This window comes from Thamnophis sirtalis, unplaced genomic scaffold (assembly GCF_051295495.1).
Source record: "Thamnophis sirtalis isolate CommonGarterSnake01/CBP01778 unplaced genomic scaffold, rThaSir2_p1.2 scaffold_8, whole genome shotgun sequence".
Classification (NCBI taxonomy): domain Eukaryota; kingdom Metazoa; phylum Chordata; class Lepidosauria; order Squamata; family Natricidae; genus Thamnophis; species Thamnophis sirtalis.
In genome coordinates this window covers 51,925,690-51,951,513 of record NW_028261388.1, presented here as the reverse complement: position 1 = coordinate 51,951,513, position 25,824 = coordinate 51,925,690, and the positions used below count along the sequence as shown (strand labels likewise).

At 39.8% G+C, this 25,824-nt stretch overlaps 1 protein-coding gene across 2 annotated transcripts in view; it reads right to left on the bottom strand.

Annotated features, from left to right (window-relative positions):
• MORC3 (MORC family CW-type zinc finger 3) overlaps positions 1-25,824 on the bottom strand; it is a 49,041-nt gene that overhangs the window by 4,481 nt on the left and 18,736 nt on the right. For both annotated transcript variants that reach the window (XM_087721644.1, XM_087721645.1), the window contains 10 exons: positions 23,174-23,324; positions 21,524-21,655; positions 20,796-20,915; positions 15,137-15,234; positions 14,165-14,266; positions 10,280-10,402; positions 10,125-10,193; positions 6,523-6,565; positions 5,658-5,827; positions 519-1,371 (listed from right to left, as the gene is read on the bottom strand). In XM_087721644.1, the coding sequence (XP_087577770.1) occupies positions 519-1,371; positions 5,658-5,827; positions 6,523-6,565; positions 10,125-10,193; positions 10,280-10,402; positions 14,165-14,266; positions 15,137-15,234; positions 20,796-20,915; positions 21,524-21,655; positions 23,174-23,324 (1,861 nt within the window). The remainder of the gene's footprint in view (positions 1-518; positions 1,372-5,657; positions 5,828-6,522; positions 6,566-10,124; positions 10,194-10,279; positions 10,403-14,164; positions 14,267-15,136; positions 15,235-20,795; positions 20,916-21,523; positions 21,656-23,173; positions 23,325-25,824) is intronic.

Genomic DNA, 25,824 nt, shown 5'->3' with positions numbered 1-25,824 from the left:
GCTTTTGGCCAGGCTGGTCTGGTGGGGTGCATGGGACAGCGCCACACACCCCTGGCCTTGTTTCCTCCGTCCCTGCCCCCCCTTGATTTTTATGGCTGTGCCTTGTCCCACCTCATACAATCAGATGGTGGGCGGGGCTTAACTAGGCCTTATTTTTGGGCTAGGGCCTGTTTTCATGGAAACATAGTAGTTTTTTCCCCCCTATCAGATATGGTAATTTGGCAGAACCCACTGAAGTGGAAATAATGCACTTTTATTTAGACTGAAGCCCTACTAAATAATTATGTATTTACTACTAATAATGGAATCTTCAGAAATATAAATGTTATACACAAGGTGCAGATCAAATCTAGACAAACATAGCTTGAGAGTAAATTAAGCTACAATGCATCAATCCTACCGCAGAAATATTTGATGGAACAAAATTAAAAATGCAGTATTACAATAGCTGCAAAAACTGAGAAATAAATAAACTACAATCAACTTTGCTTTATTACATATGCTTTTGTAAAACTTACCTCATTTTTATATTGATCTTTTTCAATACTGCACTTGTCCAGCTGCCTGAAAACATCATCCAGCTGGACAGCCATCTCATCAACTTCAGTTTTATTTTCACTGTTTCTACACTTAGTGCATTCAGATTTTAAATTCTGTAGTATAGTACATTGTTTTTTCAACCATTTAATCTCATTCAGTGCCTGCTCATAGAGAATCAAGATCTCTTCTGGACTTTTTCCTTTAATTCTTTCTAGTTCGTCATCTGATAGAATGCTATTTGTTTCTGTTGACTGATGGCACATTTCTTTTTTCATGTGTTTATCATTCATTTCCACAATTTTTTTCTCCAATGTCTTTACTTCTTTGAACAACACTTTATACTGTTCTTCATATTTTTCTTTCTCTTTTTTGGCTAATTGCAACTGAATATTTAATTCATTTATTTTGTTGTCCACACACCCCAAAGCAGACTTGGAAATGCCAGCAGGTTCTGATGTGGTCAATTCAGGCTCCGATCTGGATAGCTGATTCTTTTCAACACTGATCTCTTCTTCTTCTTTTTTTACTGCAAGCCACTCTACTTCCGTTTGTGTGGCTGCAGTTCCTTTTGTACATTCTACTTCTGAATAAGCATCTTTGCTTTTGGAAACTTCTCCATCACCACCAATATAATCCAAATTGGCACCACCTTCAACTTTTACTATTTTGATGTCACATTCTTCTGTTGCAGGCTTTGGAGTACTGTTCTCCTCCAAAATGATGACATCATTGTCATCCTCAACATGTTTCTTGTTCTCAAATGCTTGGCTAGTCACCCGCGTGATCTTAATTTGTAGTGGTGCATCAGAATTAGAATGTTTTCGTTTAAGCCTACAGAAACAGCAAAAGATGTGTATTACACCAATATTTTTAAAAGTAACATTGTATTCTTTTGTACTGATTTCTAAATAGAAAGTCCATTTAAATAAAATAATAAATTGAAAGGTTTTTGCAATTTATGGGCCTGCACACTTAAAGAAAGGACAAGTAGCTGGATATTGGTAGTTAATGCCTCTTTATGGACGGGAGAAGTGGCAGTTGCCTGGAAAGATATGTTGATCTGTGCATTGAAGAGGCAAAGTTTCTAGACTCAGGTCAAGGAAATTTATTGATTACTCATTCAGAAGCCTCCTAGCTCTAGAACTGTAGCAACTTTGCCTCTTTATAGGATTGTTCCCCAAATGAATGTGGCTGAGCAGATGAAAACTGTGGCAACTTGGATAATATCACCTGAGCAGAGTCGCTGATACTTGTCACTTTTAAAATTACTGTTGATTGCTGTAATTTATTTTATATGACATGGCCTTGACAATACTGAGAACTTTCAGTTAATGGAAAATAACTGCTTGTGCACTATTTGTACAGGTAGTTCTCGAGTTACAAATGTAATGGAGCCTGCCCATTCTATTCGTAACTCAATAATTCATACACTGAATGACATCACTCCCTGCTTTCGCCCATATGAACATAAGATATCTTGGGGTGGGGAAGGCAATTGGGAGCCTGGCGGTGAGGAAACTGGCCACCTACTTCAGAACACCCAAGGTCTCCCCTGATCCACAGATACCTCATTCTCCCTCCCCTGGGGTCTCCACAATTGCTTCCTCCCCCATCCTTCCGTACCAGGTAACTTAGCTTATGAAGATCCATCTCCTCTCCAGCCTGTTTCTTTGCCTGCCCCCTCCGTTTTCCTCAGCAAAGGGCTTGACGAGGCCTCCAGCAGTGATAAAGCAGCTCAAGAGGCTGCGCGCAGCAATGCAACCTCTTGGGCTGCTTTCTCATCAGCAAAGCACTTGAGGATTTCATCCCTGTAGGCTTTAGCAGTTCTTTGCAAAAAGACTTTGCTTGTAGGAACAGGGCTTCCGAGGGATGCACCTCCCTAGCTGCGCTGGTGCTAACAAAGGCTTTTTGCAAAGGGCTGTTGAAGCTTACAGGAATGCAATCTCCCTGCAGGCTTCGCCAAGGAAATGGCAAACAGAGGGAAGGCCTGAAGGACCAAAGCCTTCCCTCCATTTGCAAATGTCCAGACCTCAATTTGCAGAGAATAGAGGCCTGAAATGTGAGATTACACAAGATCTTGCACTAGTGATCTCGTGTGATCTCGCGGTACATTAGGCCTCTGTTCTCTGCGAATGCAGACAAGGAAACCTTGACAGAGGAGATCTTTGCAAGGTAAGTCAGTCTCCACAGGTGAAGTGCCTGCAAAGACGCGGGTGAGGGTTGGGGGAATAGGCGAGGTGAATGTTTCAGAGCCTCTGCAGTCGTTTGTAAAGATGAACAAATGCCATGGTGCTGCAATATTCATAATTTTGGGATTTGTTCATAAACATTTGGGGGCGCTTATCATGTAACTTCAAACGTTCGCTAAGGGAACACTCGTAACCCGGGGATTACCTGTACCTGAGTTGCATGCTACACTGATGATATGGAGAAGTACTGGTTGCTAATTTATTTAGCAGTTCAAATTGCTTATTGTTATCTATAAAACCAATTTGGCAGCTGGGTATCATTAGGACTATCTATCCCAGGAGGAACTCGCTTGGCCAATATGTGTGCCTTACTAGGTGGGAGAGGCCACAAAAGAAGATATTTTATTTGGTGGCTTCCCACTTTGGACCAATCTGTCCTTTTCTCTCATGGTCTTTGAAAGAAAAACTCAGCAGAGAACAGTTTGCTTAAAAATGGATTTGGCTGACATTAAAACAGTGACCTGAAGCTTAGTTTTTTTTTTTAAAGAAACCTAACACAACTTGTAGAACACAACAGGGAGACCTTAGGAACAACTTTTAAAACAGGCAAACAGACCCCTATATGCTGAATTAACAGAATCAAGACCAATAATTAAAAGGGAAATCAGGTTAGTAGGTGGAAGGGTAGTTACTAAGGGATTCTGCTTTTGCTTAAGTAAACAAAACCACTAAATAAAGTTTATCCTAATGACGTATTAGTAGGTAGAACATTTATCTCCATCCACACCTTGTCTGCACAGCTACAATAAACCTGGCTCAAATCATACACTAAAATAAGGAGTTTTCTCTTTCTTCTTTCAGAAATGTGGAATCTTGGTAGGCTTTCAGAGATTACATTACTATTTTGACAGATAGGGAGCCATCAATGCTATATCAAGTTACATTAGGAAATACAGGTAATCTCTGTATTCATTTTGCAAATTTTCACAAGAGCAAATTTATTCAGAAAGGGTACTTATGTTAGAAATTTTAAAATGCAGTCAAAGAGGCCTCCGTGGCCAAATGATTTGGATCCAATCACTGCTGCAGTGGCAACCATTACTAACTCTGTGACTTGTCTGTGCTGTTTGGGGTTATGACATGCAATTTCCTGAAGCTGGCAATTTTGTCCCTGGTCACATGGCCCAACAAGATAGAGTGATTTTTGCAGCCAGTGCGGCTGTGAGTTTGTTTGTTTTTTTGGTGCTGTGTGGGCTTGAGGACTAGTGCTAGAATTGCTTCTAAGAATTATAAAATATTCTTTTTTGTTATTCTATAGTACTGTACTGTTGGTTTGTAAGCATTTTGGGAACTGCTCTGCTTTTTAAATACTATACTTTGCAAAACTTTTGCAAATTATTGTGTTTGTAAGTACAGTACTTTGCAAAGATAAAGTTTGTTTGCATCTGCCTTACAACTGTTTGTAGAAATGCTAGCCAGCATCTAAACAAAGCATTCTATGATGTTGTTTTTCCACGCTTTTATTTTGGAGATTAGTGTATATTACTGTAATTTGTAGTTTTAAAATTAAATTGCCTTCAGAAGTTGTGGGTGACCATCACTGGAAGCTTTTAAGAAGAGACTGGATAGGCATTTATTAGAAATACACTTTTGTGAGAGCAGCGGGTTAGACTAGATGACCTAAAACCCCTTCCATCTGTTACTGTTGCAAGCTGAAAGTTCTGTAAATCTCTCCCCCATCTCCCATGGCTGGAGACACTTAAGCTAATTAGTGACAAGTGTTGTTTTTTTTAAAGCAACTGCAATCTGAGAGTTCTGTAAATTACCACCCCACCCCACCCTCTGGACAGCTGTCTGAAGAAGCTTGAGGCGATTAGCAGTAAACGTGTGTGTGTGTGTGTGTGTGTGTGTGTGTGTGTGTGTGTGTGTGTGTGTGTGTTTTAAAGCAAATGCAATTGGAGGGCTCTGGAAGCATCCTTGGAGGCAATTTAGGCCCTAGGGGTAAGGCTGCACTGGAATCAGCTGATTGGCGGTTAGCAGGAAAGCATCTCAGTTCAGTTAACGATGGCAGCGATCAATTAATGAATCGGAGGAAACAGTAAATCAGATCTTTGTTCATTTAATGAACCATTTGATTCAATTAATGAATTTGATTTTAAAATTTTTAAAAATTGAGTTTGATTCATTTGATGAATTTTTTGACTTGCGAACCTAATGGACAAGCTCCAATAGGTTCGTACTTTGAGGACTACTGTAATTTTAAATTGTATTAAAATATGTGTGAGGTGTATTGATACATAGTTATGTGTTGTGGCCCAACAGGAGCCGTTGGAGCTGCCACCAGACTCCAACAGCGAGGGCCCCTATGAGTCGGCTCTGCAGGATGTGGAGGACCCTGGACAGGGTTCCGACTCCGAGCAGGGCGCAGAGAGGCTGGTTGGCCACCAGGAGGCGCCTGAGCCTTGGACCAGTGGGAAGGAGACAAGAGAGAGTGATCCGGACGCCAGTAGTGAGTTGTTCCTGGATGCCTGGCACCGAAGAGCTAATAGGCGTCAGGAACAGTTGCGCAAGTACAGGAGGTAATTGTACTCAGCTGGTGGTCATTAGGCTCCTCTCCAGACTATAAAAAGACTGCTTGTGTACACGCCCCTCTTGTAGAAGTCAACACATTAACGAATGTTGGAGAACAGAGTTGTGAGCCTGGCAGGCTGGATTGCTGCCACGGCTTATCTGTGTTGGATTGCTGCCAAGGCTTATCTGTGCCAGTTTGCTGCCAAGGATCTGTCTGTTAATTAAATGCCATAACTTTTCTTTGACTCGGAGTGTGTTGGTGTGGGACGAGGGGGGTCAGAACAGTTATATATTGTGTAGAACCAGTAAATGATTGAAGTAGTCAAAAAGTTGCATTAAAAAAATAAATGTACTGACCTTTTTTCAGAATCTGAATGTGGAGAAGATACCGATGAATCTGATACATTTAGAGACCTGTTTAGAGGTGTATTTGAAGTTTCTACATGCAATCTTGAAATACTTTCATCCATTGCTGGTGATGTGTTCGACAAGGCAGATGTTGTTTGCAAATACATTTCATTATACATCTGTAGAAAATACATCATTTCATAACAATTAGAGAGGAATCACTTTTTCTCAAGGTATTTCCCTTTAAAGTGGTGATATACAGTATAGCAGGAACATTATACTAGGTCAATTACTTTTTTAAAATCTCAAAACTGTTTCAATTAGATGTCAACTAGAACATAAAATATTCAATGAATATATTAAATATAGATAGTCCATGACCTTTGACCATTTGAAGTTATGATAGCACCGAAGATATGGTGGTTGTAATCAGTCCTCAGAGTTCAGACCATCCCATCATCTTCTGGGCACATGATCATGATCTGAGCACTTGGCAACCGGTTCACATGACTGGTTGCTCTGCCCTGCAATCACATTGTTGCCATTTGCAACTTTCCTTGTGGCTTCACCAGAAAATCAGTGGAGAAGCTTGCAGGGAAGACCACAAGTTGCTGAGGACTCCCCGTGCATGTACCCTCCTTCAGCCCCTCTGTGCTTGCACCACATTGGCCAGTTGTGCACAACTTCCCCACATTTCTCTCGCACCCACCCTGAACCAAATCTCTCATGCATCCCCTCATGCTTGCCCTGATTCCAATCCGGTTTTTGGATCAGTAACTTTATGGAGGAAGAACTTGCCTTTCTGAATGCACATATTCAATGATGGTACTGTTTAAAATAAAAATAATACATTTTAATGTATTCAATTACATACCTGATGGCTATACTCCAGTCTTTTCCTTAATTTCTCTCTGTCTCTGTTTGATACAAAAAAATATTATATACACTAAAATATGCACTTAAACCTTATGATGCAGGAAAGTTGTGTTGTATTTTGAGACCTGGTTGCCCAACACAAGAACAAATCATTATTTCTTAAATGTAGGCACGCTTACCCAAAGGATAGGTAATTTCCATCAAAAGTAGTGTTTTCTGACTTGTGCAGTATTGCTAGGTCCACGTTTTGAGTTTATTTTGTTGCAAGTAAATGTCTCCTTTCCAGATGGCTATTATGGGATGTGGTGTAGCAAGATCTTTCCTGATCATTGATAACTGCCCTTTAGGGCCCTTTTGTCAGGGAGGCCATCTCTTTTCTGAACTCATTAACATCTTAGGGACATGCATCAATTGAATCCGCTCCTGGAGTGGAAGGCTTTGTTGACAAGTCATTCATGACCTCTTATCTGGATTATATAACATGCTCTATACAGTGCTGTCCCTGGAGAGATTTGGAAACTTTAAATGGCAAGGCTGCACACATAGTAAAGAATGTTGGATAATTCAAGTAAATAACACCACTGCTATGTGAGTTGCATTAGCTACTAGTGTGTAGTCAACTCACTAGTACTAATGTACTAGTAATAAAATATGCCAGTTATCAGCTTTAAAATACTTTATGGCTTGAGGCTGGGTTACCTAAGGAACTGTCTTCTCCCAGTAATTTCTATCCACTCAGCAGGTTGGGTATATTACAGGTCCCATGAGCCAAGGAATGTTGGCTGATAGGGACCAGGAGACATGCCTTTTTTTATGGATATACTAGAGATGGGTGGCTACAAATAAGTAAAAAACCAAAAAAAAATCTTTAACATTGTTTGCCTTTTTAAAAACTATTTATATATTTTCTTTAACATACATTAATACTTTATGAACAGTGTATTGTCTGGGTGTATTTGCTTAACATAATAATATATTAAACATAAACCATACTTTATAGCATTTTTCTAATTTCAATTTTTTTAACCAAGCATTGGTAAAATAAATCCCATGTTTGAAAGTATTCTGTATCTTCTTTATCTTTTAACTTCAATGTCAACCTATTCATTTTTGCAGAGTCTAATTTTTTAAAAATATATATTACATCTTTTATGGGTGGTTCCTCATTTTTCCAATGCTGAGCATATACCATTCTTGCTGCCATCAAGATATGTAATATTAAATATATATTCCCTTTTTTATTTTTCTGGTACTATGCCTAATAAAAATATTGCTGGTTATATAATCTATGTGCTGCTTTAACATTTTTTCTAACCATGTATATATTTTCGTCCACTGTTTTTTGTTTTTTTTTTACTTTGCACATTTACACCACAAATGATAATGTGTGCATGGTATCTGGTTACATTTCCAACATTGGGTGGACATGTTTTTAAACATCTTTGCCAGTTTTGCTGGCGGTAAATGTCACCTATAAAACATTTTATATAAATTTCCTTTATATGCAGTTGCCCTTATCAATTTATAGTTTCTATCCCAAAGTTTTTGCCATTTATCTAATTCTATAATATATCCAAAGTTTTTTGCCCATACTATAATTGTTTCTTAACTTTGTCTGCTTCTATGGATGGACTATGTCTAAAAGATGTTAATAAAGGAATGATAGTGTTATTGCATAAAGCTGGTCCTGCCCAGTGCGCAGCACCCAATGAAACGCACACAAGGTGGAGATTGCAAGACTTTATTCTGCACAGATGGACACAGTGAGATCACTCCCACCAGGCCTGTATGAAGGCTATACCTTAAATAATACATTTTTATACATTTACTTGCTCACAAGCCCCATATGCCATCACCTAAGACTACCAAAGACCAATCTGCCTTCATTCCCTATATTCAGCAAATTGTACATATATTGTAGCATAATCATCATTTTAAACAATTCCCAGAATTTGCAACCCCCAAGTTCCCTTTTTCTATGTGGTTGCTTTATCCTATAACTACATTTGTGATTTGATCAGGGCAAGCATTCGTGAGGGTTTTACTGATAAGGTTATTTTCATTACCACTTATATTCTAGCAACTGATTGCAAAATATCTGCAAAGCTAAAATAAGACACTAATTTTTTAGGGAAAGGAATTTTAATAGATGTGAAACAAATCTTGCTTGATGCAGAAATATTGAAATTATAAATACAGGAATTTTAAAAAGTGTGGGTAACTTGACAGAGAAAGCATTTGAAATGAAAATAAGTGATGGGCCAAGAGAATAACCCAAATAAGGATAGTTTACTAGCTATACAAAAGTATAGTGAATGAAGTTTTAAAAACTACACAGGAAATATAGATGAGAAACTAAGAAAACAACCTGGATAATATCTTTATATTGGATTTATAAATGAGGCTTGTTAAAACCTTGTAGAAGTCTATGGGATGGGACAAAAGGAATTGAAAAAAGCTTAAATTCTATGACAATTTAAAATAAATTAAATATTAAGATTTCCGGAAGTATAAAGAAGGAATATGAAGCTGGTTTATTTGGCAAAGCTTAAAATAAGCCATGTTTTATAAAATTCTTGTAACCCTACATGGACTTCTTGCTAACAGTACCAAAATGTTGATGTCATGGGATGGTTTATGGGTAGAAGAGATGTCTACAGGTAGTCCTCAACTTACAATCACAACTGAGCCCAACATGTTCTTAAGTGAGAAATTAAAGTGAGTTTTGCCTCATTTTACATCTTTTCTTGTCACATTTGTTAAGTTAATCACTGCAGTTGCTAAATTAGCAACATGTTTGTTAAGTGAATCCGGTTTCCCCATGGACTTTGTCAGAAGGTTGAAAAAGGTGATCAAATAATCCTGGGATACTTCAACCATCATAAACGTGAATCAGTTGTCAAGCATCCAAATGTAAATCATATTATAACTTTGAACAATCACTAAGAGAACTGTTATAAGTCGAGGACTATATAACCTTATAGGAGGTGAAAAGCCTCCTATGTTTATGAAGTATCATATTTATAAAAGATTGGAAGTTATTTCTTTATTACAAGAAGTAGATTATTACAAGAAGTAATAAATGACTATTCATTTAATGACTGTTCAAAGTTAGGATGGGTCTGAAAAAAGTGACTTACAACCTGTTTTTGCATTTACTACTGTTGGTTATATGATCAAAATGTGGGTGTTTGGATACTGGCATGTATTGACAACAGTTGCGCCATCTCAAGTCCAACTGCAGTCTTAAGTTGAGAACCATCTCAACTTTTTTTCCACTTTTTTCTTTTTGTGGCTTTGTGCCTTTTACTTTCTTTTTACTTTAGTTTCTTTCTGAGTTTAGTTTGCATTAGATTTTAATCACCATAATTAAAATCTTCAAAGCCTACATAATCTTCTTGATCACATCAGTGAAGCATAGTTAAACCCTATATAATTTGCTTGAATTCTACATCTATCATAGAGGTGCAAATCAAATAAACCAATTTTACACTATGCAGAGTGAATATAATTTATGCTGACCATGTCTTTTCACATTCTAAGAAGTGCTTTTAAGATACATGAAAGTAAACGTCAAATTTCTTGTTGTTGAGTACTCACTTTTTTTTATGTGTTTTCTCATATGGTATTAAATCATCATCTTCAGGTTCTTCAGGCACATTGCAATTTCTAATTTTAAAAATTAGTAAGATATTGTTAATTTTGATGCAGCTAACATTATTCCTAAAAATGTTATTCATTTCTACCTATTTTACCTGAACTGAGGGTCAGGGTTATAGGAACAATACCATTTCTCTGGCAAATGTTCAATTCCATCTGGAAGCTTCCTCCATTTTAGGCAAATATCACACTGAACCCAGGTCTGATCAGGCCGTTTCCTGTAACAAATTGAGTTGAGTTGAGTTGAGTTGCGTTTATTTATAGGCCGCCCTTTTCCCTGAGGGGACTCAGGGCGGCTAACAACTTACGGGAGGGGAAGACATACAATAACATAAAAATACAATATATAGTTAAGATCAAACAACATTCATTCAATATTCGGGCGGGGGCAAACTATGATCTTTACCCCCAGGCCTGGCGGGATAGCCAGATCTTGAGGGCTGTGCGGAAGGTCTGAAGGGTGGTGAGGGTACGAATCTCCACGGGGAGATCGTTCCAGAGGGTCGGAGCTGCTACAGAAAAGGCTCTCCTCCGCGTAGTTGCCAGCCGACACTGGCTGGCAGATGGCACTCGGAGGAGGCCTAATCTGTGGGATCTTATGGGTCGGGAGGAGGTAATTGGCAGAAGGCGGTCTCCCAAGTACGCAGATCCACTACCATGGAGGGCTTTATAGGTAGTAAGAAGCACCTTGAAGTGCACACGGAGGCCAACAGGTAGCCAGTGCAGCTCGCGGAGGATAGGTGTTATGTGGGCGAACCGAGGTGCACCCACGATCACTCGCGCGGCCGCATTCTGGACTAGCTGAAGCCGCCGAATGCTCTTCAAGGGCAGCCCCATGTAGAGCACATTGCAGTATTCCAGCCTAGAGGTCACGAGGGCGCGAGTGACTGTTGTGAGAGCCTCCCGATTCAGGTAGGGTCGCAACTGGCGCACCAGGCGAACCTGGGCAAATGCCCCCCTGGTCACAGCCGACAGGTGGTGATCAAAAGTCAGCTGTGGATCCAGGAGGACTCCCAAGTTGCGAACCCTGTCTGAGGGGTGTAAATTTTGACCCCCCAGCCTGATCGTTGGAACACTAGCCAAATTTTTGGGAGGGAAACACAACAGCCACTCGGTCTTTTCTGGGTTGAGTACAAGCTTGTTAGCCCGCATCCAGTCCCTAACGGCTTCAAGACCCCGGCTCATCACGTCCACCGCTTCATTGAGTTGGCACGGGGCGGACAGATACAGCTGCGTATCGTCCGCGTATTGGTGGTATCTTATCCCGTGCCTCCGAATGATCTCGCCCAGCGGTTTCATGTAGATATTAAATAGTACGGGGGACAGGACCGACCCCTGTGGCACCCCATATGATAGGGGCCTCGTGGTCGATCTCTGACCCCCGACCAACACCGACTGCGACCTGTCCGAGAGGTAGGAGGAGAACCACCGTAAAACGGTGCCTCCCACCCCCACCTCCCGCAGTCGTCGCAGAAGGATACCATGGTCGATGGTATCGAAAGCCGCTGAGAGGTCGAGGAGAACCAAGATGGAGGCATGGCCTCCATCCCTGGCTCTCCAGAGATCATCGGTCAATGCGACCAAAGCGGTTTCTGTGCTGTAACCAGGTCTGAAGCCGGACTGGAAGGGGTCCAGGTAATCGGCTTCCTCCAAGGACCGCTGGAGCTGGTAGGCCACCACCTTCTCAACAACCTTCCCAATAAAGGGGAGGTTGGAGACTGGACGGTAGTTGTTAAGTACGGCTGGATCCAAAGATGGTTTCTTCAGGAGGGGTCTCACCACCGCCGTTTTAAGTGCGGCGGGGAAGTGCCCCTCCCGAAGTGAGGCGGTAATAACCGCTTGGATCCAGCCCCGTGTCACCTCCCTGCTGTTAGCAACCAGCCAGGAGGGACACGGGTCCAGTACACAGGTGGAGGCACTCACAGCCCTCATGGCCTTGTCCACGTCCCCAGAAGTAACATCCTGAAACTCAACCCAGCGATGGTCAATCAAATCGTCCTCTCGTGCCTCGGCTGGCTCTGCAAGGGTGGAGTCCAAATCCGACCGAAACCGAGCAACTTTGTCCGCCAAGAACTGGGCATAATCCTCAGCCCTACCCTGCAAGGGGTCCCCCGTATCCCTCTTATTTAAGAGGGAGCGGGTTATCCTAAACAGGGCGGCTGGACGAGACTCGGCGGACGCAACCAAGGTGGCAATATAAGATCTCTTTGCTGCCCTAAGTGCCCTGATGTAATCCTTGGTGCAGGTTGTTAAGAGTGCTCGGTTCGGTTCGGATTTATCGGACCTCCACAAGTGCTCTAGGCGTCTCCTCCGGCGCTTCCTCTCCCGGAGCTCCTCGGTGAACCAAGGAGGCCTCCGGGATCCGCCGCCTCGGAGGGGCCGTAGTGGCGCAATCCGGTCAAGGGTCTCCGATGCTGCCGAATGCCAGGCGGCAGCCAGAGTCTCTACCGGACTGTGGGCGAGAGTATCAGGAATAACCCCAAGCTCCGTCTGGAACCTCAGAGGGTCCATAAGTCGCCTGGGGCGGAACCACTTGGTCGGTTCCTCCTCCCTACAGTGGGGGTTTGGTCTTCGGAAGTCAAGCCTCAGTAGGCAGTGGTCTGACCACGACAGGGGTATGATCTCATTACCCCTCAGACCAAGATCACAAGTCCACTGCTCCGAGAGGAATACGAGGTCGAGCGTGTGACCCGCAGAGTGAGTTGGGCCCCGGATTATCTGGGTCAAGCCCATGGCTGTCATGGAAGCCATGAACTCCTGCGCCCCATCCGAGTGTTCACCGAGCGTAGGCAAATTGAAATCCCCCAGGACCATAAGCCTGGGGAACTCTACTGCCAGCTCGGCTACCAACTCGAGGAGCGAGGGGAGGGCTGCTGCAACGCTGTTGGGAGGCAGGTACGTTAGCAGCAGACCCACTTGACCCTTGAGGTCCAACTTCACCAGCAGGCACTCACACCCGACAAGCTCCGGAGCAGGGATCCTACGAGGAACCAAAGACTCCCGAATAACGATAGCCACACCCCCACCCCTTCCCTGAGCTCTCGGCTGATGAAGCACCTGAAATCCTTCTGGGCACATCTCTACGAGGGGGACTCCTCCCTCCGGGCCCAGCCAGGTTTCAGTAATACATGCCAGGTCTGCCCCCTCGTCTAAAATTAAGTCCCGGACGAGGGGAGCCTTGTGAACAACAGACCTGGCATTTAGCGACAACAGCCGGAGACCAGGGTCCTGGCTACTCGCGCCATCTGGCCTCGGAGTGGGACCCATAGGGCCGGAAGGAGGGATCGCTGTAACATAGCGAACCCTCCTTCCCCGGTAATGGCCAGCCCTAAAGTCCCCGCCATATCTGCCCCTCCCCGTTATGACCGTAATGCTCCGACCCACTCCCGTGTCCGTGGTTCCCCCAACCACACCTATAGCTCCCGCATTCCCGATCAGGCCCTCCGAATCAGACACACTCATTCGTTCACTCAGACAGTCCCCACGTGATAATTAAAACACACAAATACAACAATATAGGGTAATAAAAGTGGGCACTTTCACTCAGTCACATGCAGTCACATACACTCATCATACCAATTTAAAATAAAAAAATTTAAATTTAAAATTAAAAAATTAAAAATTGCGCAATGTGCAAAAAGCGTATAAGGCTTGTATAAGGTCTTAATTGTCTTAGTCTTCTCTACAAGTCCGGTGGGAGTTCTGGCAAGAGTTCATCGAGTTCAATGGGGGGGAGCAGTTCAATGGGGGGGAGCAGTCCAGAGAGGGGTATTCTGTCCCTCTCCCTTCCTCCACGACCCAGAAACTGTGCCCTAAGCCAGAAGGGTTTCCTCTGAAAGGGCTGAGATAACGTCCCTGGGCCTCCATAGATGATAATAAACCCACTGAAATTATCAGTTATATAAAAGCTCAAAAAGTACAACTATAGTTTATAATTATTCAAGCCAAGAAGTATTATAGATTTTGTTTATAAAACTTACTGTATATCTTCAACTAATACTTCCAGAGGATATTCTGTTTTCTTTGCTTGCATCTCATTCCAATAATCATTAAGTTTTTCACCAAGGGCATGTATTGTACGTCTAATAAACAAGAAAGACTTTTAAAATTCATAATATAACTTAACATCAAATATAATTATCGCAGAAATGAAACAGAGAATAAGAAAGCAATGATTTGGACTCAAATGTCCAATGACTGAATATATTTGATGGCATATTCGTCCCCAGAGAAAAGGAGGCTTTTTTTTTTCTTATTCCTTAGCCATCAGTGTTTTACCATCAAGTCATTGGTAGTATTTTGTGTGTGTGTGTTCCTTTAAGTCAGTTTTGACTCCTGGTGATTGCTTGGACATATCTAAGTAGTTTTCGGGGCAATATTTCTGGAAATGGCTTGCCATTTTTTTTATTTCTAGGGCTGAGAGAATGACTGGCCTGTTGGCTTCATGTCTAAGGCAAAACTACAACTCGGAGTCTCCTGGTTTCTTATCAGTGGCTTTAACCATTATGCCAAACTGGCTAATGAGAACTGGTTCTAATTAAAAGTCCAAAGCTGCCCCCTTCCAAATAGCCTTTCTGAAACATCTACAATATGTGCACTCATTTATACAAGTATGCAAATACATCTGAATAAGATAAATATGCAGTATGCTGGTCTCCCTTTTTTTACTACCACACATACAGGCAAGACACTAAATCATTTCAGAGTGGAAGGTTTTTTTAATCTGGTTAAGTACCAAAAATCCTGATAAAGCAAGGCTTCCATTTGCATGACATCTTCTACTTCTATGGAAAGTTAAATAGACACATCCTTGGTCTTTTACTCAACACAGAGAAGCTAAAGCCCATCAGGCATGAAGTTCAATTTATCCAGCTGGTGTAACACCTACTATTATAAATAAGAGTATTTAACATGCACTGAAACTCTTTTATACTGATAAAATAAACATTTACCTATATTCATTGGTATAATCAAAGTCCTGTTTATTATGAGTGGGTTTCAGAAAGTTGCATTCAATAATACCAATTACACCTACACCCATATTGTTTGCCTGTGGAAGAAAAGAAAGAAAAATGCAAATATGTTTATATCTGTTTATATCTCAAAACCATTATAGTTGAACATTTATGTTCTTAAATAAGGTCTATGTTACACACATATTTGTATAACACAAATGTCCAAAATACACCTAAGAATTCTTTATTTAGTAAATTTAGTACAATTGTTTAAAATGTTTTAAAAATAATTTCCAGTTGTTCACTTCAAAAGTTAAATAGTGCAGCAAGGTATGATTTAAATGGTAGAGAAACTAGGAGAAACGGTTAATATTCTAAGTCTTTTAAAAGTATACAAAACAAGGATATTTATACTATGTGAATATTTTACATTGCGACACGGAGCAGACAAATTGGTTTAGCCAGAATGAGAAAAAACAGGTCTCTCTGCAAGACATTGTATTTAGAACAGGAAAAAAACAGGGGAAAAAATGGGCTGGTGAAATTCCAAGATCAATGTTTTAAACAGAAACAATTAATTTTCCCAAGGTGTCACATAAGAAATTGAAATTGTAGTGGAAGACCAAACCAACAAGACAAGTGAAAGTACATAGGCACGCGCACGCCCACACACACATAAAATTGGGGGGGAAATTAGCAGTCGCCTTCAAAATAAAAACAATGCAGTTGTATTGCATGCATAGCATACATTTATTTACATTTGATTTCTAATTTCCAATTGACCTCACATAGCTAAATTGACCTAATTTCCAATTGTCCTCACCCGGCCCATAGCCAAAGGGCTGGCTATGGCCTGGGTGCTGTAAAATGTCTGTTCGTTCTGTCTGTCCATCCACAAGTTTTTAGATTCATAACTCTATAATAATACTTTTGCAAAGTAGCTAACATACATTACATTAATTGGAATGTTTGTTTCAAATACTTCTTTAAGTCTAATTTCTGAGTCCATTAAAAGATGTTTATTACAGCTGCCTAAATTAAAGATTAACTCCACAGGAGAAAATATGCCATTAGGAATCCACCTACGTACTTGTTTTTTATAAAAGTATTTATAAAAGTCTAAAACCATAGGATCCCATACTGATGTCAGTAATGTAGCAAAACTGTCTTGGGTATGATCCTAAAGAAAACAGTCCTGCCATACAGTCATGTTGCTAATTCCAGGTTGGAGACAGATGTTACAAACAAAGAAAAACATCCTGACTGCCTCCTAAAACATGGCCACTTCCTTTTTGGGCAAATACTGCTTGCTACTTACGGTATATTACAACCTACTGGCTGGTTGAGTATATTGCAGCTCCTACAGTTTGCAGATTAAAATGTCATATATCCTTACGATTATAACACATACTTTAGGCTTGTTCAGCTATTGTTTTATTCTATAATTAAAGGTTGCATGTATAGTGAAGCATTTTTTGTCAATCTGATCTTACTTTGAAAACAGGAAAATGGAAAACAGCCAAATGTATTAAAGAATTTAATGACTTAATGTATTCAAGTGAATGGTATACCAAATATTTATAGTATCTTGTCTTTTTATGTACAATGAGAGCTTATGCACCAAAGACAAATTCCTTGTGTGTCCAATCACACTTGGTCAATAAAGAATTCTATTCTATTTATTCCATTCCATTCCACTCCATTCCTATTTTAGTAGAGCCAATCCATCTAACTGAGAGGTTTGTAAAGAGAAAAAGTATTCTCTGTGGACAGAATCCTTTCTATAGAAGAAATAAAACATTGAAACCATAAATAGAAGGTCAAAATCTAGGTGTCACAAAACCATAAATGCATGTAGTAAAACCATAAACTATGGGAACCAGATAACTGTTTTAGAAAAGAATGGCAAGAATTAACAGAATTAAATATCCTCAGACCATCAAGCACAATTTTTTTGGTGAGAAAAGTTAAATATTTTTGATAAGGGTAATCTATTTTTCAACACAATAGACATCTTGAACAATGGAAATAAAACTGAATACCTGAGATTCTGGAAATTTATTTTAAAACAGAACATGTATGTATTTCAGGATACTAGTACTAAAAATCAGAGAAGTAGAAATTATAGAAGGAAAGAAGTCCTATTTTACAAAGATTATTAATCTCTAATTTCAGTCCTCTTTCTAGAAAATATGTTTTCCTTTTTTCCTGTGTATTGTATTGAGTCTGTGGAGTTGAGCAGACAATACATATATACATACATAGAAGCAAGCAAGCAAAAAAAACTTAATCATTTTTATCATCTTATTCTTTAAAGATTCTTGGTGATTTGGTAGTGTATTCTGTTATCTAGACCTGTTTATATAATGTGTTAAGGAAATTAATTGCTTTGCTTGTAATGAAATTAAATTTAAATAAAACAAGGCACGTATTGGACCTCAGAGAATTTTCTTATAATGTTTGTATTTTATTCAAGAGAACCTTTCGCTCAAAATGATTTGCAATAAACCTAATATATCTAGCTACATCTTGGGCCTATATAGGCTCAATTAAAACAGTGATATTGAAAGGTATTCTTGAACAGATGCCACCACAATGTGAAATGGTAACAAAAAATTCAATTGTCACATGTAATAACTCTTATCAGTTTTAACCTCAGAAAACTTGGGAGAGCACCAAGATTTTCAGAATGTGGCTGGAGTGAAAAGAAGCAAAGAAGAATGACATATAATTCTTGAAAGACCATAGAATATTTAATTTTTATATTTAAATACATATCAGATACTATACGTTTTAATTTTTCATTTTGTAATCATTTACTAAATCTAAAATTAACCTCTAAGAGAATGAGTTTCCAGAAATACTCTGTAAGTCGCAAAGAACACCTAGTCTCTTTAAAACAGCCAGCCATCAATGTATTTAAGTCATTATTTTCAGATAAAACAGAATTAAATGCCATCTATGGAATTCAAACAAACATCGCAAGTCTTGGTATTCATGCTCCAGGATGCATCCTGTGTGCTACGTTATACTAATAAGATTACTTGTGGCAACCCATAGATAGATCTTGCATGATTCTGTTCTTTTATTTTTTAGCTCAGTTGGATTGTTTTTTCCTATTATACTAAATCTACTTATAAATAAGTTAAATAGAGATGCATGAAAAAGTATACATATGTTAAGATTAACAAATATTTTTGGACTGATGGCTATCTTGTTTTTCTTGGTTAGGATAACTTAAGCAAGACAGAAGAATTTGCAATACAGGAAAGTAAATGAAAAACAGAAGACAAAATTACCTTTCCACATACTGAAAATATCTTATTAAAATGTATGTTTTGTAAAATACACTAATCATTTAGGGCAGGTAACTGGTTCCTACAATTGGCACAAGTTTTTTGCTACTGGCCATGCTGACAGAAGGTAAAAGTACAAAATATCTGGAGCAGTATCATATTGTCTGCTCTTTGTAAAAGCTGGTTCATTTATCTATTTATTTAATTCAAACAATGCAACAATGACAGCTTACAAGATGAAAATAGCTATCAAAAACAAGTATCAATAAGAGACCAGGCTCACATTCATGTCCTCCCATTGTAGAAATTTACTCATCCCAGCTGCAGTACCTGGGGAAATAGTTATATTTATAATGGATCAGGGGCATTCAAACATTGGGATGGAGAAGGTAAAATTCCAAAGGGCTGGTGCTGCCACAGAAAAGAGTCACCTTGGGGGCACTATTAGAAGGCACTATTTCAAGGAAAAGATCCAGAGTTGAGCTCAGCCTATTCGACTGGCTGGGATGGGCAGACGTTTTTGGAGTATGGAGTAGTTTGTTTATATGCCGCCCTTTTCCCTGGGGGGACTCAGGGCGGCTTACAATTCGAAAGGAGGGGAAAACAAACGGATTAACACATAAGACAGTACATCATTAAAAGCACAACATTCATACAATTCGGGTGGGTTACAGTCTTTAACCCCAGGCCTGACGGGATAGCCAGGTTTTAAGGGCTGTGCGGAAGGTCTGGAGGGTGGTGAGGGTACGAATCTCCACGAGGAGATCGTTCCATAGGGTCGGAGCTGCCACCGAGAAGGCTCTCCTCCGCGTGGTTGCCAGTCGACATTGACCGGCAGATGGAACTCGGAGGAGGCCTAATCTATGGGATCTAATTGGTCGAGTGGAGGTAATTGGCAGTAGGCGGTCTCTCAAGTACCCAGATCCACTACCATGAAGGGCTTTGTAGGTGACAAGTAGCACCTTGAAGCGTACCCGGAGATCGACAGGTAGCCAGTGCAGCTCGCGGAGGATAGGTGTTATGTGGGTGAAACGAGGTGCACCCACAATCGCTCGTGCGGCCGCATTCTGGACTAGCTGAAGTTGCCGAATACTCTTCAAGGGCAGCCCCATGTAGAGCACATTGCAGTACTCCAGCCTAGAGGTCACAAGGGCACGAGTGACTGTTGTGAGAGCCTCCCGGTTCAGGTAGGGGCGCAACTGGTGCACCAGGCGAACCTGGGCAAATGCCCCCCTGGTCACAGCTGACATTTAGTAGAGATCAGCTTGTAAATAATTTGGTCCCATGCCATACAGGTAATAAGCTTCTTAGCTTCTTGAACTGAAGAAGAAGAGGACACAATCACAGCTTGTGATGTAGATATTGGATTACACACCAAAGTGCATCCTTAAATACCCGTCTTACTGCATTATAAAGAGGTAGAGGCTCTGCAGTAGTTAAGAAATGACTAGGGCATGATTGGCACTGGGCAGGGACTCCCTTTGGAACGAGCTCCCCATGGAGATTCGTACCCTCTCCACCGTCCAAGCCTTCCGCACAGCCTTGAAGAACTGGCTCGCCCGTCAGGCCTGGGGATAAGGATCGTTACCCCGCCCGAATGATGAATGTATGTTGTTTACTATTTTATTATATGTTGTTGTCTTAATGTTGTATTCCCCCCTCCCTGGTTTTCTGTGAGCCGCCCTGAGTCCCCTCAGGGAAAAGGGCGGCCTACAAATGCTAATAAACCTAAACCTAAACCTAAACCTCCCAACCCAGGAACTGGCACAACCAAGACAAAGTTTACAAAGGCCCTCCAGGCCACAGCTACCATTTGCTTATTGAGCAGGGATTATCAAGATATTGAAGGAAATTTTTAAGAGAGTTTTAAAATAAGATTGATTTTAAAACTACAGGTAGTCCTCGACTTACAACCAGAATTGAGCGCAAAATTTATGTTGATAAGTGAAACATTTGTTGAGTTTTGCCCCATTTTATGTCTTGCCATATTTGTTAAATGAATCACTGCAGTTGTTAAAACATAACACAGTTGTTAAGTGGATCTGGCTTCCCCATTGCTTGTCAGGTTGCAAAAAGGGATCACATGACCCTAGGACAGTGCAACCGTCATAAATATGAACTAGGTGTTAAACATCCAAATGTAAATCACATGACCATGGGGATGCTGCAATGGTCATAAGTGGGAAAAATGGACATATGTCACTTTCTTCAATGCCATTGTAACTTCAAATGGTCACTAAGCAAACTGTTGTAAGTGAAGGACTTCCTGTATTTTACATCAATTGTATTCTAAATTTTTTTTGTTATATTGTTAATTTGAAAATATACATATAAAATCATCTTATATGCATATGTCTCACCTTTAGTTGATAACCAACTCTCTCATAAGCTTTGATTAACCTGTTTCTATGGTACATCATCATCCCATAATGATCTTTATTTCGGCAGTTGAATCCAAAAGTAATTCGTACTGTTTTGGGCTTATTTGTGCATGTTAAGAAAAATATGTGAATCTAACTTTTCTTAGCTGAAAATGATTAGTCACTTTAAAATGTTTTATAAAATTAGAACTTCATCAGTTTGCAAGCAGTCTTTTTTAAATAAAATAAAATAAAATTCCTCTTAATAAAAAGCATTGCAAATGAAAAAAACTTATTTTACTAGGCAGCTTTAAGAACCTTGCAATTAGAATTATATATAAAATGATTTAATACAATAGCACATTCTACTATTTCTGTTTTTAGACCTCTGGTTTTCTACATTTACTAGATATATAGGAGACTGATAGGTTCAGAATAAGAGGATGCTTAAAATTTGAATTATAGGGGATTGAAGCCATTGTTTTAATCATAAATACACATAAACTTAAGTTGTTTTTTGAGGAAATTTCACATAAACAATTCATAATACCATGGGTATTTCAGTATATGTTTGAACAAAATCAATATAATCATAAAAGAGAACATTTCTGATCATTCCAGAAATAATATGGCCTGAAAGTGGGTAGAAAGAGAGACAGAGACTGAGATTTTGTTCTAGATTATCTTTTCGTAGTCAACATGCAATAGCCCACAGTCATAAAGGATACAGCCAAAAATTTTGGCTTGTAAACATCACGTTCTATATGGGCAAGACTTTTGGAAACCAACTGAGTTTGTACTTTTTGTCCTCTTATAATAATCTGCATCCTTGGCTTTAAATATAAAATACTGCAATAAGCCTGAAAAACAAATGAAAGTGTATAGTTATATCTTCCTCAAGTGCTGAAACCTTAAAAGAAACCAGAGCAATTAACAAGAACCCATTCATAATTATAACGCTCACAAAACATGTAACTGAAATTCTGTCTAGATCAGGAGTGGCAAATTCCAGGACCGCAGGCCAGATGTGGCCCGCAAGACTGGCCTAGAAACAGCAAAGAATTAGCCCGCGGTGTCTCTGCCAGCGAAAACAGAGCTGGGGGGGGGGTTTGCATTTGAGCATCCAAGAAGAGACAGGAAAGGAGAAGGAAAGAGGAAAGACAAAGCAAAAGAAGAAAAGATGGGAAGAGAGCAAGGAAGGAAAAATAACGAAAGAGGGGAAGGAAGAAGAAAGGGGAAGGAAGAGGAAAGGATTATAATGAGTGTGTGATGGTCTCAGGGAAGTCCTGCTTTAGCACTTGGCCACCACAGGTGCCCCTGACATGAGTCCCATGTCACAGGTTATGTGCTCCTCATGATGGATACTCTAGGACAGGCATGTCAAACTGACGGCCTGTGGCTGGACATGGCTTGTGCAAGCCACACCCACCCTGGCACCACAAGGGCAAAAAGTTTCCCGATACGTCACAATACATTCCACTGTACAATCGGGTTTGACACCCCTGCTCTAGGAGCAAATAAATTAATTTACATATACAATTGTCAGACAATTTAAAATCCAGCCAGCCATAAAGTGGAACAGGACTATACTCGTAATCCACTATCATCTAAAATACAGTTATAAAAATGTAATTAAGAATGTAGGAATAGAGACAGACAATAATTAAATGTTCATCTATATATGTGAATAAAAAATTGCTGAATAAAAATGAGATAGTTATTCCGATAATATGAAAGGCACAGAAATCAAATTGTCAGTTCTTCAAATCACCAGCAACAGAAAGCTATCTAGGAATAATGGCGGCTTATTATAGTAGTAACACTTAAGACTTATATATTGCTTCACAGTGCTTTACCGCCCTCTCTAATCTATTTACAGCTTCAGGATATTACCCACAACAATCTGGGTCCTCATTTTACTGACGTCAGAAAGATGGAAGGCTGACTCAACTTTGAACCGATGAGGATTGAACTCCTGGCAGTCAACAGAATTAGTCTGCAATACTGCATTTTAACCACTGCACCACCATGGCTGTATTATTACACTTACATCAGTTTTTGTTTTACCTGTTCATACTGCATTTTAAATAATTTTAGAAAATTTATTAGCAAAAATTATGAAACAGACTAATTGTATTATTTTATAGAAATAATTTTTAGAACAATTTTGCTTTGGATTAAAAAAGATTAGACACATTATGCAAAGTTTTTATCTCATTTTTTATTTCCTTCTTGAAAGAATCCTTCTGTTAAAAGAATGTCAATTAGATTCCACCTAAAAGCCAAATATTTTATACAGCCAATTACCAAGAAGTAAGAAATATACTGTGGAATATTGCACTGCAAGATATAGTTTAAAATATGAATAATATACCTACTCGTAATGAATAATCACTTTCAGGAACGATCTGGTCTTGCCTCTCTTGTTTTTTATAGCCTCTTTTTCCTGTTACTTCATCCAAATCTGCAGGAATTCTAATATCATACTTATCTGTATTGAAGTCAAATTCCGTTTGTTCATTTTTCTCTCTGTGAAAGCAAATGCAAAAAACTGAAAATAAGCAAGAATTACTTGTTTATATAGAATATTAATCCTTAAAAAATCATTACAATAATTACTAACTATACACAATTCAATACCTTCACATGGAATTTTTAACAAAATCCTCAATAAAGTAATTATGTATTAGCTATATGCAGAAAATATGGAAAGTCATTTTTGCATAGTAGTTGGTAGTGTTCTGATCAAACAGAATTCAGAATGAAAGTTATTTATCTTTTATCCACAGGGATTATTTGAAATAAGCCTTTGCTTCATTTCTTTTTCATTCTATAACTACAAAAATAGGGTGGTATTATATGCTATGCTGCCATTTAGACAACATAGAGAAAATGTGGTCAAAAAGGTGATTATTTGTAAAGAATAAGGTAAAAGTAAAGGTTCTCCTCTCACATGGGTGCTAGTTGTTCCCGACTCTAGGGGCGGTGCTCATCTCCGTTTTAAAGCTGAAAAGCCAGCACTGTCCAAAAACGTCTCCGGGTTCATGTGGCCAGCATGACTAAATGCCGAAAGTGTACAGAACGCTGTTTACCTTCCCACCAAAGGTGGTCCCTAATTTTCTACTTGCATTTTTTACGTGCTTTCGAACTGCTAGGTTGGCAGAAGCTGGTACAAGTAATGGGAGCTCACTCCGTTATGTGGAGCTAGGGATTCGAACTGCCAAACTGCCGACTTTTCTGATCGACAAGCTCAGCGTCTTAGCCACTGAGCTACCATGTCCTTTGTAAAGAATATAAACATAAATAATGAAGGCGACAGTTTAAGCATGATTTAATGGCTTCTTAAACCCAACAAAGATCACAGGACCATTAATTTAAAAATAAGCCAAGAACTAATAGCAAAAATTATACTCCATTTAACTATTGAAATGAAGCTTCTCTCTCTTAATGCACAATGACAATGAACATTTAATGGTAATTTTCAGCAAACAATTAAAGCTAGATTGTTTTTGCATTAGGCATAGAGCAAGTAAACTCAACATCAACTAGTATGTGTATAGTACATGCATCCAAAATGTCATCAATATGACAATTAATTGAAAACCCTGTCAGCAATACCAGTGTAATTATCATAGTGCACAGCAGTCTTTGCATGGGACTAATGCTGTGAAAACAAGCATAATCTGAAGGACTGTCACTTGCCGATCACATATACATGACCCATCAGAGCGGGGAGGCAGGTAATGTTGTGGGTCCTATCCCTGAGAGAGATGCACCTGTTGGAACCCAGAAGGGCCTTCTCCGTGGTGGCTCCCTTTCTCTAGAACATCATTCCCCCAGATATTAGAATGGCCCCCATTCTAATACTCTTCCGGAAGGCGCTGAAAACCTGGTTCTGACAGCAGGCCTGGGGAACCCAGAGTGGGATGGAACCCATTAAATGACTTGGGGCAGGGGGTGATTTCTTTATATTATACTATATTAATTTATTTGATTCTTTTTGTTAGTTTTTATTGTTTTAAATGTGGTCTTTTATTCTGTAAGCTGCCTTGAGTCGCCATTGGTGAAGAGGCAGAAATATAAATTCAATAAATAAATAAATAAATAAACAAACAAATAATGCAGAGATATAAACAGCAACTATAATTTTATTATAGCAAGGGGAGTTATTGAACAATCTCATCTCATGGTGTCAGGGCTGCTTCGCTCAGTAACCAAGAAAGAAACCATTCAACTCCATTTTGCAGAATTAAGAGTACTTTTACTGGTTATGAGTAGATAGTAGCTAGGCAAAGCAAGATCTGAGGCAAAAGAGCGCGTAATCATAGATATCAATATGTGACCCATTCCCCTCCCCTTGGTAACCCCATCCCACAGTCCAATCCAAACACCTCACAGGTGTCATGTGGGAGACATCTTCAAAAATCATCATCAGGTTGGTATGCTGGACCGTGGCGGCAACTGCTCTCTCTGCCACATGTGCAGTAGATGGTGAGATCTTTTTACAGTTACTCCTGCACAGAATACTTCCGGCTTCAGCAGGTTTACATGAAACACTGGGTAAACACGGTTAAGGTATTTAGGTAGTTCCAGTTGCACCGATACAGGGTCAATAATTTTACAATAGGAAACGGACCGACATACTTAGGACCCAGTTTCTTAGACTTCTGGGTGGTTTGGAGAAACTTGGTAGACAAAATCTCCAACCCTGTATTCTCGTTGCTTAGTTCTCTTCTTGTCAGCCTGTTTCTTGTGTGCTCTATGAGCAGCACCCAATGCCCTGTATGCCAAAGGCCAGATTTTGCGGAGTTGGTCACTCAATCCTAAAAGGGACAGGACTTGTGGCTTTTCTCGTGGTACCTCCGGAATAGGTACAAAATCATGGCCAAACACTACTTTAAATGGTGTAAAACCCGTGCTGCTGTGCACTGAGTTGTTGTAGGCCACTTCAGCATGAGGTAACAACTCAACCCAATTATTTTGCTGATAATTAATGAAACATCGGGGGAACTGTTCCAAAACAGAATTA